Here is a 17,125-nt window from a genome sequence, read left to right as displayed (position 1 = left end):
TTGGTAGAAACTCCATAAGTTATACCCAGTGCAAGCTTTGGACACATGAAGTGTAGCAGTATCACAGGAAGGTTAACAGAAAAAATAGTCTTTGTGAATGGCAAATGTGTTGGCACAATATGTACTGAAAATGTGCAGACAATAGACTGCCTCAAATGCTTGGGGTATCATTAGAAGTAGTAGATAGCTTCTGTTATCTATGAACCAATTTAGTAATGGGGGAGGGTTCTGAAAGTGTAATTGTTAGAATAAGAACAGGCTGGGCAAAGTTCAGAGAGCTTCTACCTTTGTAACTAAGGGCCTCTCTCCCAGAATGAAAGGCAGATTGTATGATGCCTCTGTATGTACAGCTATGCTCCACAGCAGTGAAACATGGGTTGTGACCACAGAAGACTTGCGATGGCTTGAAAGTAATGAAGCTAGCATGCTCTGCTGGATGGATAATGTCAGTGTGCACACAACAGAGTGTAAATGATTTAAGAGGAAAACTGAGTATAATAGGCGTCAGATGTTGTGTGCAAGAGAGATGACTGAACTGGTTTGGTCATGTGATGTGTATAGATGAGGATAGCTGTGTAAAGGAGTGCTGAGCTCTAATTATGGCAGAAACCTGTGGAAGGGATAGACCCAGGAAAACATGGGACAAAATGGTGAAAAAGGATCTTTGGATGCTGGACCTCACTGAGGAAATGACAAGGGACTGGGAGTTGTGGTAATTTACTGCACTTGAGAAGACATGTCAAGTTAAGTAAAATCGCAGTCATCCATACCTACAGGCATGTCCTTTACAGGTGCCAGCACCACATAACATGCACTCGTGTCAGTACTGCATGAACACACCTATACTGGTGGCACATAAAAAGCACCCAGCACACTCTATAAAGTGGTTGGCATTAGGAAGGACGTCTAGCCATAGAAACCATGCCACAACAGACAATTGGAGTCTGGACAGCTCCTCAGCTGGTCAGCTCCGTGTCAAACCATCCAACCCATGCCAACATGGAAAACGGACATGAAACGATGAGGATGATGATGATCATCATCATCGTCATCAAGGCAGTGGACTGCCAGAATCACTACTTCACCAGATGAAATGCTTAGTGGCATTTCATCTGTCTTTACATTCTGAATTCAAATTCTTCCAAGGTTGACTTTGCCTTTCAACCTTTCAGGGTTGATGAAATAAGTAACACTTGAGCACTGGAGGAATTTCAGGCCTTGTGTCTATCTTTTTTTAGAAAGGGTTATTGTTATTATTATTATAATTGTTCAGTAGTTTTATTTTTATAACGTGCTTTCACTTCACTACCGAGCGCAGCTCTGTGCACCTTGGGTATGTGCTGTGGTTTGCTGTGATGCTCTTATGGTTACTGTATTGAAAGTGTTTTGCATAGGATGTGTGCAGTGCCCAGTAGTGCAATTTTCTGTATGTTATATATATTTGTAAGTCCTGGTGTTTTTGTTATGTATTTGTCTGAATATTTTTTTATTATACCTAAGGCACCTACTATGATAGGAATTGTTTCTGTTTTTAGATTCCGCATTCGAGTTACCTCTATTTCCAGGTCTTTGTATTTTGAAAGTTTTTCCATTTCTTTTAGGGAAACGTTGTCATCTGCTGGTATTGATACATCAATTAGAAAGCATTTTTTTTCTTCATGATCTTTGACAACTATATCTGGTCTATTTGCCTTAATTTCTCTATCTGTGTGTATTGGCATATCCCAGAGTATGGTTGCTTTCTCGTTTTCTGTGACCTTTTCTGGCGTGTGTTTATACCATCTTTTTTCTGTTGTTATTCCATAGTGTTGGCATAGCTTCCAGTGTATATAGGTCCCAGCTCTGTCATGTCTGTGAATATATTCTTTCTTAGCCAGGACTGGGCAGCCAGAGATAATATGATTTATTGTTTCTTGTCCATCCCCACATATTCTACAGTTACTTGTTATGTTTTTTTTCATTATATTTTTTGGTAATTTCTGGTGGGGAGGCTTTGGTCTTGTGCAGCAATTAAAAATCCTTCAGTCTCTGCTTTGAGTCCTGAGCTTCTCAACCATTGCTGGGATTTTTCTCTGTCTATTTCTTTTGCATTTAGTTTAGCCCAGTATTTACCATGTAGGGGCTTTTCTTGCCATCATTTTATCATGGTCCATTGCTGTTCTAGTTTTAGTTTGGATTTCATTTGTTTTATAGCTTTTGTTGTTTCTTCTTCTTCATCTTCGTATTTGTTAGGTAGTATGATTTCTTGTTTGTATTTGTCAGCTTCCTTAAATACTGAAAAAAGTTTTTTGTTTTGCTCGTGTTTTGTGGCTATTTGTATTAGTTTTCCTTGCTTCTGGAGTAGGTATTTTTGCAGTCCTATGGTGGTTATTTTGTAATAGTTTTCCAGCTGTATAAGACCCCTGCCACCTTCTGTGCGTTGTATATATAGCCTTTTTATGTCAGATTTTGGGTGGTGCATCCTATATCCTGTCATTATTTTTCTTGTTTTCCTGTCTATTTTAGATAGTTCGTTTAGTGTCCAGTTAAGGATATTGTAGCTGTAGCTTATAACTGGGACAGCTAAAGTGTTGATACCCATTATCTTGTTTTTAGCAGTTTTAGTATTGATCTAACTCGTCTATAGTACTCTTTCTTTATTTTTTCTTTCATTTGTGTATGTTGTATCCTATCTAGTTCATTGACTCCTAAATATTTATATGGTTGGCTCTCGTCTAGTTCTCTTATTTCATTGGCTTTATCTAGTGTAATATTGCTACTTTTAACTAATTTTTCTCTTTTCAGGGTTGCTTTGGCACATTTTTCTAATCCGAATTTCATATCTATTTCCTTGGTAAAGCCATGTACTGTCTGTAGTAGTGTTTCCAGCTCTTTGTCATTATTATTATTATTATTATTATTATTATTATTATTATTACTTTTATTATTATTATTATTATTATTATTAATATCATTATTATTATGGCTGACATACTGTAAAGTCACTGAAATTTGAAGCTCTGTAAGTTGAAATAGTGTTTGTAATCTTTTTGGTCTTCTAAGACTCTGTGTTTTCATTTTTATTGCTACCATTGCATTTCTAAGATTGCCTGGACTGCACTGATAGTATTTTTGTATAGAAATGTCCACTGTTTTGCAGGGGGTGCACATCAGTAATTTTTAAAATTTTAACTACATTTGGCAAAAGCAAATATTTTACAATTTTCTTTAATTATTTAAAGATGGATAATAAAGAAGCCATCATAATGTTCAACAACAGGGTGTGTTCCTTGTCAGAGAAAAATGAGAACAAAGGTGTAGAATGGCTTAACCAAGGCTATTGTCTCTAAGCAACGTCAAAACTTTCAGTGACAAAGACAACAGCAACATCATAATGTCACAGCAACAGCAATGACAACAAAAACAGGAACAGCAATACTAAAGAAATGAAACATAGAAACACGAATATTGCCACTGCTGCCACAACTACCTCTGCTACAATGATTTCTTTGCGATTGTGGTGAGAAATTTGGAAAATTTCTGCATAGATGAAGAAGATTTAAAAATGGCTCGGAAAATTGTTAAAAGGAATGGGAAACCTAAACCCTCCTCTGACATCCTACATAATATCTTGAGATGCACGGTCACATACTGCTGCATTGGAGTGAAATCTCAGTAGGTGGAAAATGCGTCTTAGAGTAAAATACAAAAATGCCTTGGGTGTGTGCGGGAACAGATGACCCACATTACCTAAGGAAAGAAGGGTGGGACTATTGAGGTGAAAATGGGACAGGCGAAGCCAAGTGTCATTCTGCGACCAACACCTTGCTAAGATTAGCATGTTGAACATGCCATCAGAAATATCCACCTGGTTAGTGGTCGTCATCTTGACCAGTTTAGATGAAGAAAATGCAACAATCTGGGAGGTCAAGAAAATACCAAAACAAAACTGGTCAGGTATAGGTATGGAAATGACCCTACAATGTAAGCAAGCCCATATCAACCAGCTGCCCGATCTAACCGATCTCCCAGATAGTACTCACCTGACACTGTTAGTGGTGGGTAGACAATCAAGATGCTACATATGTGAATCTGTAACTCGCTTAAAGGCTTTCTGCCCTGAAACAAAAATTAAACTCCCACTGCTGTCAACACTACGAACACCACAAGTACAAAATCATAAAGAAGTGCTCAGGACTCCTACTCTTACACCGATACCCATGCTCACACCCAAACCAAGAGAAAGAAGGAGTCTACCCACAGGTTGCTACGGAAAAGCAAGCTTCTCCTGAATACTGCCTCCCAAACCAACATAAGCTGCAATGACATCGAGAAAGAAGAGCTGAACAAATAATGGATCACTAAGACAAAAGGGGGTAGGTAAAAGAGGAGGAGAGTACACAGCCCTATCCAAGAACTCAACAAAATATATAGAAACCACAACTGCAACATAATTCACAACCACTCCTACAAAAATAAGAACAACAACTTCAAAAACAGCAACATCATGCTGCTGTTGACAACAACATGAAATCACAGGAATGCAGAAGCAACCAATTACGAAACTTCAAAAACAAAAATATTCCGCAGACTGTGGGCGAAATGTATCCATCAATTTCACTGTTGTGAACAAGCGCAACAGTGAATTGATGAATTTGTAAGTCAAAACAAAACAAAATAGAGACAGAGGGAAAGGAATTTGAGGATTTCATGCTCAAAATCCCAAAATGGTGTCAGACGTTTATAAAATTATAAGAGAAAAATTCTCATGTAGTATGGAGATTTAAAAAAAAAACAATTAGTAAAGGGCTGTTGGAAGGGCATTTTAAAAACTTTTGGCCAGTAGAGAGGCCCAGAACTTCCAGGCTTCTTGAAAATCAAGGTGAGTAACCTCTTTTCCTTTCTCCAACTAGCATGACTGTCTGAGATTGGGGTGTGTGAATGTGAGTGGCCTGGGATCAGCTTGGAAGAAAGGTCACTTGCTCAATGATGTCAGGTTGCTTGATTTAGATGTGGCTGCTATTAATGAAACAACGATCTCCAGAAAACACTCTCTAGCATCTATTTTTGAGGACTACAAAGTATTCTCATCTTGTATGTATGTATGTATGTATGTATGTATGTGTTGAACTAATACACCTGTTTGTTTACACACATTTTTGTCTTTTGTTTTTTGTAAATATATATATATATATACATATACATATATATGTACACACACACACACACACACACACACACACACACACACACATATATATATATATATATATATATATATATATATATATATATATATGTACATATATATATATATATATGTAACTTATATACATATATACATGTACATATATATATATAATCTATATACATACATATATATATATATATATATATATATATATATATATCTATATATATATATATACATGAATATATACATATACATATATATATACATATATATATATATATATACATGAATATATACATATACATATATATATATATATATATATATAATAATATTATTAGGGACAAAATCCAAAATTACAGGTAAAAAACTCAATTAAAATCAATTTATAAAAAATTAAATTGAGCCTTATAGATAAAGTATATATAAAATATATATAGTTTTAGGGAAAATAAACCAATTTTCAAGAACTCATCGATGAAAATCCACTATCACATATAGAAAAATTAATAATTAAAAGCACAATAAATGAGTATAATATAAAGTAAAGTAAATATCATAAGATAAATATAATAAAAAGATTACACGTGTTTCATAACCAATTTTCAAATAGAAAAGAAATTTAAATCGATTAAAATCAATTGAAATTATCTAAAATAAGTTCTATTCAAAAATATAGCTACTCGTCAGATCGTAAGTAGAACAATAATTAGATATATATCTCAACCAACAATAAGTACCAAATGAATTAATATGATATACTTATTATATAAAGATAGAAAAATTATTTTAAAAATATCATAATATATATATCCATATGTATAATATGTGCCGGTGGCACGTAAAAGCACCCATTACATTCTCAGAGTGGTTGGCATTAGGAAGGGCATCCAGCTGTAGAAACTCTGCCAGATCAGATTGGAGCCTGGTGCAGCCTTCTGGTTCACCAGTCCTCAGTCAAATCGTCCAACCCATGCTAGCATGGAAGGCGGACGTTAAACGATGATGATGATGATGATGATGATGATGATATATATACATAAATATGTGTGTGTGTATATATATATATATATATATATATATATATATACTAGCAGAGATACCCGGCCTTGGTCAGGATTAAAATGGCAAATTTTTATTGCTTTACTTGTTTCAGTCATGTGACTGCAGCCATGGTAGAGCACCGTCGTTGGTGGAAGAAATCAACCACAGGATTTATTCTTCGTAAGCCTAGTACTCATTCTTTCAGTGTCTTTTACCAAGCCGCTAAGTTACAGGAATGTAAACACAGCAACATCAGTTGTCAAGGAATGGTGGGGGTACAAACACAAGACACAGGCACACACATACACAAATATACACATATATACAACAGTCTTCTTTCAGTTTCTGAGTACGAAATCCACTCACAAGATTTTGGTCAGCCTGAGGCTATAGAAAGCATATATATATATATATATATATATATATATATATATGCTTTCGGTGCGAATGGCTTTATTATACGGTGCCGTATTTTACAATGCTGTAAATAATTATAATGGTATTTTTATATAAGCTTAAAGCTTATGCCGTTCACTGTGCAATGACTAACGAAAATAGTGTACTAACGGAGCATATAAGCCCTCGACAGAAAAAAGAAGGCTTTTCCATCCGTGTGGGATGCGAATCCACATTCCTTTGTTAACATGACTGTGTGTGTTACCTTCACAGACGGATAGGAAAGCCTTGTTTTTTCTGTCGAGTGCTTATATGCCTCGTTATTAGACTATTTTCCTTAGTCATTGCACGGTGAATGCTATAAACTTTAAGCTTATATAAAAAATACCATTATTATTATTATTTGCATGATTGTAAAATACGGTGTCGTATAACAAAACCATTTGCACTGAAAGCATATATATACATATATATATATATATATATATATATATATATATATATATATATATATATATATATATATATAATTCGTATATATATATATACGTATATATATATATATATATATATATATATATATATATATATATGTATATATATATATATGTATATATATATATATGTATATATATATATATATATATATATATATATATATATATTTATAACGTGAGAGAGTTAGGGGTTGGGGGTTCAACCCACTAAGGGATAGTATCTATCCAGTATACTGCTGGGAGGGTACCCAATTATTGCTACACTAGTGCTATACTAGGTGCAATCAATGGGAGCGGGTAAAAGTGGAGGTTTTACCCAAAATTTGTGTAACAATTAGAAAATGGAGGATAATATGCTGAACCCAACTACTTGCAGACGGTGTATCCCGTTGAATTCATTAATTTAATTCATAGCAAAAGTGACAAAAAAAGGAAGAAAAGAAAAAGGAAGAAAGAACCAAAGCACAGGTGTCTATGGCAGACTATGTTATTTTGCCAACATGGTTTACATATAGAAGTACAAAGTACATAAGGAATTAGAGGATGAACAGAAGTTTAATCTTACAGCTGTTTCGGCCTAGTTTTAGTAAGCCCCATTCTATCCGAATATTCCTTTCCGGAGTGATTATCGGATGACATTTTGAAATGGGGTTACATGCCCGAACCTCTAGGCCTCTTCAGAGATTCACAGAGGGTTTCATACAAATGTAGAGCAAGAGGTAAAAACAGAGGTGTGGTAGAGACTAGAAGAAAAACAAGAGCAAAAATAAGATAGAAATAGAAATAAAAAATAAAATTGAAAGCAAAATATAAATAAAAATTAAAATTAAAATAACATCATTGTATAATGTCCGCTTTCCATGCTAGCATGGGTTGGATGATTTGACTGAGGACTGGTGAGCCAGATGGCTACACCAGACTCCAATCTGATTTGGCAGAGTTTCTACGGCTGGAAGCCTTCCTAACGCCAACCACTCTGAGAGTGTAGTGGGTGCTTTTACGTGCCACCGAAACGAAGGCCAGTCAGGCGGTACTGGCAACAGCCATGCTCAAAATGGTGTATTTAATGTGCCACCTGCACAGGAGCCAGTCCAGGGCACTGGCAACGACCTCGCTTGAATGCCTTTTCATGTGCCACCGGCACAAGTACCAGGAAGGCAACGCTGGTAACAATCACTCTCAAATGGTGCTATTTATGTGCCACTGGCACAGAAGCCAGACAGCTGCTCTGGCAATGATCATGCTCAAACGGTGCTCTTAGCACTCCACTGGTACAGGTACCATCACGATTTCGCTTTCACTTACTTCAACAGGTCTTTGCAAGCCGAGTTCAGTGTCCAATGAAGGAGACGATTGGCATGGGTGCCAGTCGTCGAATTTAGTTTGATTTCGATTTCACTTGCTTCAACAGGTCTTCGCAAGTGGAGTTTAGTGTCCAATGAAGGAAAGGTACGCATAAGTGGGCTGTCTACACCCCTGGCAGAGGCCTTGGATTATGGTCTCACTTGGCTTGCCGGGTCTTCTCACGCACAGCATATTTTCAAAGGTATATATATGTATATATGTATTCATATCTGTATATATGTATGTATATATGTATATATATATGTATATATATATATATATATATATGTATGTATATATATATATATATGTATGTATATATACATATATATATGTGTGTGTGTGTGTAGTGAGAGTTTACAAGAAAACAAAAGACGAACACGGGTGTCTAAACAACAAACAGACGTATTAGTTTAACGCTCGGGAAGTGAGAAAGTCGTTTATGTTTCAAGCCTACACTCTTCAACAGAAAGGAACACAAAAATAAACAGGGAGAGAAAATAGAAAAGGTTTAGTGGCCAGCGATCTATCATGGCGAATGCTGGACAGAGGGCTCACACAGGAGGGCGAGGAAGAAGGGGAGATAATAAAGTAGTGGTGATCCCAAAACGTGCATGTGAATCTGAGAGCATGTACGTGCATGTGGAAGGGGGCTCTTGACCTTGATGTGTAAGTGTGTGGATGATGGTGTAGGTGCTGTGAAGTGATCAGTGCTAGTGTGTGCGCTTGTGTGGCTGCTAATGTATGCAGGGGTGGTGTGGTGTTGAGGTGTGGGGGAAGGAAGGGTGGGGTCTAAGGGATGGGATGTATAGGGATGGTGGGGTTGGAATGTGTAGAGGTGGGGTAACGATGAAGGGAGTTGGTAGAAGGGAGGTGGGTAGGAGTGAAGAGAGGAAGTAGGTGCCAGAGCAAGAGAGGGTGGGAGGAAGTAGGTGTGAGAGGAGAGAGGAGGGTTAGATGAAGAGGGGAGTAGAGTTGAGCCTATGTGGCGTAAAGGTGTGAAGAGAGAAGGTTAATCCCTGCTCACAGTGAAGACAGGAGTCCGAATGGCCCCTGTGCAAGGGCAATCCGAACACAGACAGGTGTTGTAAAGAGTGACTGGTAGAGCAGAAATGGCACAAGACTGGGGCGTTGTTGCTGAGTCTGATGTCTCAGAGTTGTTCTGCAAACCAGTCAGCCAAGCAGCATCCTGTTTGACCAATGTACAGGGAAGGACGGAGAGAGCAGGAGATGCAGTAGATGACATTGCTAAAAGTGTAGGTGAAGGAGTCAGTGATATGATAGGGTCGATGATGGGTGCCTGTTAGGAGGGTGGTGTTGGAGAGGTAAAGCCAATTGCAGCAGCATGGGTGGGAGCAGGGGAACGAGCCAGGTTGGGAGATTAGGTTAGGTAAGAAGCTGTGGACCAAGAGGTCTTGTAGGTTGTGGGCTTGTTTGAAGGAAGAGAGGGGCTGGCTAGGGAAGATGTGCAAAGTAGAGGGGTCAGACTGGAGTTGCTGGAAGGCTCGGAGCATGGTGCATTGGAGAGGTAAGGTGGTGGAGTGGTAGGTGAGGGGAAACGGGAGACAGGTGACAGCAGGGTGGGTTTAGGAGAGAGAGCAGATGCATGGTCCATGGAACATGCTCTGGCAAAGGCTGTGTGGATAGTAGTGGGTCGAAGGTCAAGGAAATGTTGGAGTGCACACAGCCCCTCGTGGTGGGGGATCGCCGTGAATAGACTCTTGATGTCAAGAGTGAAGATAAGTTTAGAGGGGCCAGGAGGGAAGGAGAAAGAGTTGAACAAATGAAGAGCATGGTTGGTGTCGTGAATGTGAGAGGGGAGGGAAGCAACTAGGGGGGCAAGGACACAGTCAAGGTATCTGGAGATGAGTTCGGTGGGGCAGTTGAAGGCAGAGACGATGGAGTGGCCAGGATTATTAGGTGTGTGGATTTTGGGGAGGAAGTAAATTATGGGGGTGCGACGGGTGCAGACAATGAGGTTAGAGGTAGTGGGGGGAGACAGGAGGAGGAGATGAAGTCATGGATAGTAGAGAACACAGTCTGTTGGTAGCTGGGCGTGGGGTTGGAGGGCAGAGGGCAGTAGAAGGAGGTGTCTTGAATTCGATGGAGAGCTTCCACCTTGTAGAGGCCTGCGCGTCACACCACCATGGCTTCACCCTTGTCGGCTGGTTTTATGATGATGTCTTTGCAGCGTCGGAGACATCAAAGAGCCAAGAGTTTGGCTGGGGAGATGTTTAGATGTTGGGAATACTTGGAAAATCAAAGCGGTCCACAGTGCGCTGGCAGGTGTCCGCAAAAGATTGACTACTTGGAACTGGCCAGGAGCTGGCATCCGCTGGCATGGTTGGCGGCCTAGGTCGGTGAAGCAATCTTCCTCATTAAATGCAGGTGGAGTGTCACGGAAAAGTGCACACAACCTAACGCAGAGCACAAAGCTATGGATATCGGCATAAGTCTGCAATTCGTTACTGAATGGAGTGAGGAGTATGAAACACAGACCCCTACTGAGGAGGAAACTCAGAGAAGGGAATATCTGGAGGAATGGTAACAACAGACTGAAATGGAGGAGAAGTTGGGGTAGTGACATCGGGTGTGATGGAATGGAGGAGTGAGTGGAGTTTACATTGTTTGGTGTGAGCGAGAGATTGATTAAAGACATGATTTAAATGATGTATGTAATGTAGTGTTGGCATGGGAGGGCAACTGAGAGGAGAAAAGGATGGAAAATGCAAGAGGTAGAAGGTGGTCGATGGTGTGTATTTTGGAGATATTAGAACGAATGGTGGCACACATAAGGCGGTAGGATGTAGTACGGAATATAGGTAGGATGGTTGAAGCAGAGTGGAGAGTGGGGTAGAAATGGAGGCAGAAACCTTTAGGGATGAGGCAGTGATGAAGGCAGTGATTGAAAAAGGAAAGATGGTTGGAGAAGCGTGTTTTTTTTTAAATTAGTAGGGAAAGGTTAATAGAATGTTGAAAGCAGCGGAAAGGAAGTATGAAAAGGTGTTTTTTTAGGTGGTGGTGTAAGGTGGAGGCGGAAAGGTTTGTAATCGGGCATGATTGAAAAATGAGAAGTAAAGAGAGAGAAAGGCAAATAAAGATGCAAGGGAGAAAAATTCAAACGGCGTGAGGAGAAAAAATGCAAATGGCATGAGGAGGAAAAGATACAAGAAGTGGGAGAAGAAAAAATGAAAACAAAGAGAGGAAGAAGGAAGAGACAAAGAGAAAGGGAGAAGAGAAGACAAAAGGGAAAAAGAAAGGGAGGGGGAAAGAGGCAAGGTAACAAGTGCAGATTAAGAGAAACGTCAATAGGAAAAAGCAGAAAGTACAAAAAAGTTTAGAAAAGTTCAAAATGTTCAAACGTCATGGTGTATTGGAGCGACTTCTCATCAAAGGAAGAGTCCAGTGTAATCCATGGACAGGAGAGGTGCAGCTGAAGTGTAGGTGTCTGAGTGTAGGAGAGTAGAAGAAGGTCCAGGTAGAGAATCCATGTAGAATAGTCCAAGAAAAGTTCGAAGTGCTATGAGGTGGAGACAGGATAAAACTGGTGCAACCATGTGAGCGTGTAATATATAGTGAGAATTTACAAAACCACAAGGGACAAAGATGAGTGTGTAAACAGCAAACAGATATATTAGTTTAATGCTCAGGCAGTGAGAAAGTCTTTTGTTTTGAGCCTATGCTCTTCGACAGAAAGGAACACAAAAATAAACAGGGAGAGAAAATAGAAAAGGTTTAGTGGCCAGCGATCTATCATGGCGAATGCTGGACAGAGGGGTCACACAGGAGGGCGAGGAAGGAGGGGAGATAATAAAGTAGTGGTGATCCCAAAACGAAGGTGTGCATGTGTGTGTTTGTGAGAGCATGAATGTGCATGTGGAAGGGGGATGGTGACCTTGACATGTGTGTGTGTGTGCATGTGTAGGTGTGTGGCTGATGGTGTAGGTGCTGGGAGGTGGTCAGTGCTAGTGTGTGTGGTGTGATGTGGTACACTTCGGCAACATGTGCTTTTACAGAATAATATTCAGCACTGAATATATTCTAATTATTCATAATATAATGTTAGGATAAAATCTTTATAAGAATTTATCAAGTAGTTAGCGTAAAAAAAACCTCATAAGGAAAAAAAAAACCATCTTTTTTTTTTCTATAAATATATATAACTTGATTTATATAAGGGCATTACTATACAATGATGCCTCACGCTTAGAGGGACTCCATAAGTCAAAACTACCAAAATAAGCACATTTTTACCGATCGCGAGGGAATGCAACTTTCAAAGCTAACCTCCTAATTCTTATAAAGATTTTATCCTAGCATTATATTATGAATAATTAGAATATATTCAGTGCTGAATATTATTCTGTAAAAGCACATGTTGCCGAAGTGTAGCTTAAAAAGTTCGCCACTTTCATGGATATATAAGGATGAACAATCGTCTATGTACTGTGTTGGGTACATCAGGGTATGTTGATTTTTGTTTATTTTTATGTGTCTTGACCATACGTGTACTGATGAATAAAAGATGCAGTTTACTGCATAGTTTGCTGCGTTAATTATGAAACCATTGGTTTACCGTTAAGTTAAAAGTTTTTAGGAGGTTAGCTTTGAAAGTTGCATTCCCTCGCGATCAGTAAAAATGTGCTTATTTTGGTAGTTTTGACTTATGGAGTCCCTCTAAGCGTGAAGCATTATTGTATAGTAATGCCCTTATATAAATTAAATTATATATATATATACATATATATATATATGTGTATGTATGTATGTATGTATGTATATTTATGTATATTTATATATATATATATATATATATATATATGTATGTATATTTATATATGTATGTATATTTATATATATATGTATATTGATATATATATGTATGTATGTGTATTTATATATATATATGCATGTATATTTATATATCTAGGTATGTATATCTACACATACATATATATGCATATATATATTATTATACTCTATTACTCTCTATGTATGTATGTATATCTATACATATATAGATATATACATACATATATATATATATATATATATATATATATATATATATATATATATATAGAGAGAGAGAGAGAGAGAGAGAGAGAGAGAGAGAGAGAGAGAGAGAGAGAGAGATAGAGAGAGAGTTATTAATATTTCTAAGTCTCTCTAAAGGAGACTACGGCAGCGGTACTGGAAATTAATAGCTATCGCCAAGCCAACATGGCAGTCCCAAAATTAGGACGAAAGCTGCCGTGAATTAGCTCCAAGAAGCCATCGCCTCTGCTAGCTATGTGACACATGAAACCTGTGTCCTTTATAACCCTCGAACAGGGGAGGTCAGCAGTTTCCTCTTGCTGGTTTGGCATCTGCAGACTAGTTTCAGGGTGTTGCCCCTTGTCAATGCAGAGCAGCCAAGCTCCAGCCAGGCGGTGCTGCTGACTATCTGTTCGAAGGTTATTTATCTAATTTCAGTGGAATCTATCCACTGGTTTTCAGAAATAGAGTTATTAATATTTCTAAGTCTCTCTAAAGGAGACTACGGCAGCGGTACTGGAAATTAATAGTTATCGCCAAGCCAACATGGCAGTCCCAAAATTAGGACGAAAGCTGCCGTGAATTAGCTCCAAGAAGCCATCGCCTCTAGCTAGCTATGTGACACACGAAACCTGTGTCCTTTATAACCCTCGAACAGGGGAGGTCAGCAGTTTCCCCTTGCTGGTTTGGAATCTGCAGACTAGTTTCAGGGTGTTGCCCCTTGTCAATGCAGAGCAGCCAAGCTCCAGCCAGGCGGCGCTGCTGACTATCTGTTCGAAGGTTATTTATCTAATTTCAGTGGAATCTATCCACTGGTTTTCAGAAATAGTGTTATTAATATTTCTAAGTCTCTCTAAATGAGACTACGGCAGCGGTACTGAAAACCAGTGGATAGATTCCACTGAAATTAGATAAATAACCTTCGAACAGATAGTCAGCAGCACCGCCTGGCTGGAGCTTGGCTGCTCTGCATTGACAAGGGGCAACACCCTGAAACTAGTCTGCAGATGCCAAACCAGCAAGGGGAAACTGCTGACCTCCCCTGTTCGAGGGTTATAAAGGACACAGGTTTCATGTGTCACATAGCTAGCTAGAGGCGATGGCTTCTTGGAGCTAATTCACGGCAGCTTTCGTCCTAATTTTGGGACTGCCATGTTGGCTTGGCGATAGCTATTAATATATATATATATATATATATATATATATATATTGAGAAGATATGGATAATAATAAATGGAGCAAAACGCATGTCAATAAAAGTTCCTTTAATTCTTACACATGTTTCAAAACAAATGTATATATATATATGTATATATATGCGTGTGTACATGTACGTGCACGCACGTGTTTGTACACATGTATATACGCGCACACACACACATATGCAAACCTTCACTAGACTACAATGTTTCATTTACTTTCATTTTTATTCACTTTCTTCGCTACATATAAATATGTCATTAGGTTCCCTCATATGATGTACTACCTTAGTTCCCTCCCTTCCTCCCCCTTTTTTGACTCAGCAATTAGCTCTTTCTAATTTAACAGAACCATAACATATTTATCTCCCCCTATTTAAATAACTCTCTGAGTTTAACCTTTAGCATCACGTCAAAAACACCCTCCCTTTATATCTCTATGTAAACAAGCGTTCTTATTCCTAAAGCCCATGGAATAATATCATTGACCCCTTTATATCTCTATGTAAACAAACCTTCTAATGGTCACTAACTATGTAACATCTCTGCTCATAAGTTACCACATCATTTCGTTTTTGCCTTGCTATTACATATTTTATTATGAACTCCCTGAAGAGAAATAAATGAGGAACCCCAACAGCTCTTTCTTCTTTGTGAAAGAGCTCTCATTTGTTTTGAAACATGTGTAGGAATTAAAGGAACTTTTGTTGACATGTGTTTTGCTCCATTTATTATTATCCATATCTTCTCAAAATGTATCACTTTAACTTGGTATCTCTACCTGTAAAACGGCTGTGATATCTTGTTTTTTTAGTGTAATTTTGCTACCTCTGGTAAGTATTAACGTATTTTAATTATCAAAAGTTTTAATAACTCTGATAATATTAATATATACATAAACTAATATATATATATATATATATATATATATATATAATGTACTGTTCCATGATAGAAAGATCAACAAAAAGTACTCCATCTGGTGAGAGATAAAAATTATCTACTTAAAGAACATAATACATGTCTTTAAGTGCTACTAATATCTCAAACATACTCATCAGGCACAAGCCACATACCAATGAAGTAAAAATGAAATTGAATAAGAGAAATGCAAAAAATCTGAGAAGGCAGCATGAGGCAGAAGTTACTGCAACACTAAATGATAATACAACAGATAAAAAGACCTATACTGGATTATGTGAAGGAGATTTTAAAAATACCAATCTCATAACCTTCTTACGACATAAGGAAAAAGCAACTAAGTTAGCTAGCTGCACATGAGGTTTGAAAGCTAACAAAACACTACATGTGATTAAGTAGAAAATAATTGACAAATCCACATCTTATGATCAAATAAATATAGGAGGCTATGTTTAGCTGAAAGAGTTCAGATCCTTTTCAGATCTAACATCCCTAACTCTACTGAACTCTTAGTTTGAAATTTTCAGCAGTTGCTAACATATGTATAAATATATTTTGAAAAAGTGAAAAATTCTTCCTATACCCAGATTAACTTGTTGATATCTTTCCAACTTTATAATTTACTTCTCACTTTTTATCTTTTAGTGCTTACTTTTCCATTTTTTTAACCTTCCATGTTTTCTATATGCTGCCTTCTCAGCCTTTTATCATTTCTTCACTTATTCAATTGTTTTTGTTCATTATTACATGTGGTTTATGGCTGATGAATATGTTTGAGATATTTCTCAACATATGAAACTATTAGTAGCACTTAAAGATGTATTGTGTCCTTTAAATAAATATATATATAGGTGTGTATGTATATATGTATATGTATGTATATATGTATATGTGTATGTGTGTGTGTGTGTATGTGTGTATATATATATATATATATAGTGTGTGTGTGTGTATGTATATATAAATATATAGTGTGTATGTATGTATATGTGTATATGTATGTATGTATGTATGTATGTATGTATGTATGTATATGTATATATCGTCGTCGTCGTTTAACGTCCGCTTTCCATGCTAGCATGGGTTGGACGATTTGACTGAGGACTGGTGAAACCAGATGGCTACACCAGGCTCCAATCTGATTTGGCAGAGTTTCTACAGCTGGATGCCCTTTCTAACGCCAACCACTCAGAGAGTGTAGTGGGTGCTTTTACGTGTCACCCGCACGAAGGCCAGTCAGGCGGTACTGGCAATGGCCACGCTCAAAATGGTGCATTTCATGTACCACCCACACAAAAAAAGAAAATTTCGTGTGTCGCCCGCACATGAGCCAGTCCAGGGGAACCAGCAATGATCTCACTCGAAAATCCTACAACGGCCCCGCACAAGAGCCAGTCCAGGGGCACTGGCAACAGTCTCGCTCGAAAAATTGCTTGTGTCACCCGCACAAGAGCCAGTCCAGGGGCACTGGCAACGATCTCACTCGAAAGATTTCATGTGTCGCCCGCACATGA

General features: G+C 38.0%; 1 protein-coding gene across 8 annotated transcripts in view; it reads left to right on the top strand.

Annotated features, from left to right (window-relative positions):
- LOC106870969 (diacylglycerol kinase epsilon) overlaps window positions 1-17,125 on the top strand; it is a 230,670-nt gene that overhangs the window by 125,160 nt on the left and 88,385 nt on the right. Inside the window, exon 9 of one of the 8 annotated variants that reach the window (XM_089347110.1) lies at window positions 3,222-4,455. The exons of the other annotated variants lie outside the window; for them this stretch is intronic. Coding sequence (XP_089203236.1) covers window positions 3,222-3,329 — 108 coding nt within the window. The 3' untranslated portion in view covers window positions 3,330-4,455. Of the gene's footprint in view, window positions 1-3,221; window positions 4,456-17,125 lie in introns of those variants that run through there. 8 annotated transcript variants of the gene reach the window in all.

Source organism: Octopus bimaculoides, chromosome 2 (genome assembly GCF_046866305.1).
Source record: "Octopus bimaculoides isolate indiv1 chromosome 2, ASM4686630v1, whole genome shotgun sequence".
In the NCBI taxonomy this organism is placed as follows: Eukaryota; Metazoa; Mollusca; class Cephalopoda; order Octopoda; family Octopodidae; genus Octopus; species Octopus bimaculoides.
Note: the sequence above shows the minus strand (reverse complement) of the source record. Positions and strands in the feature narration are given on the sequence as shown.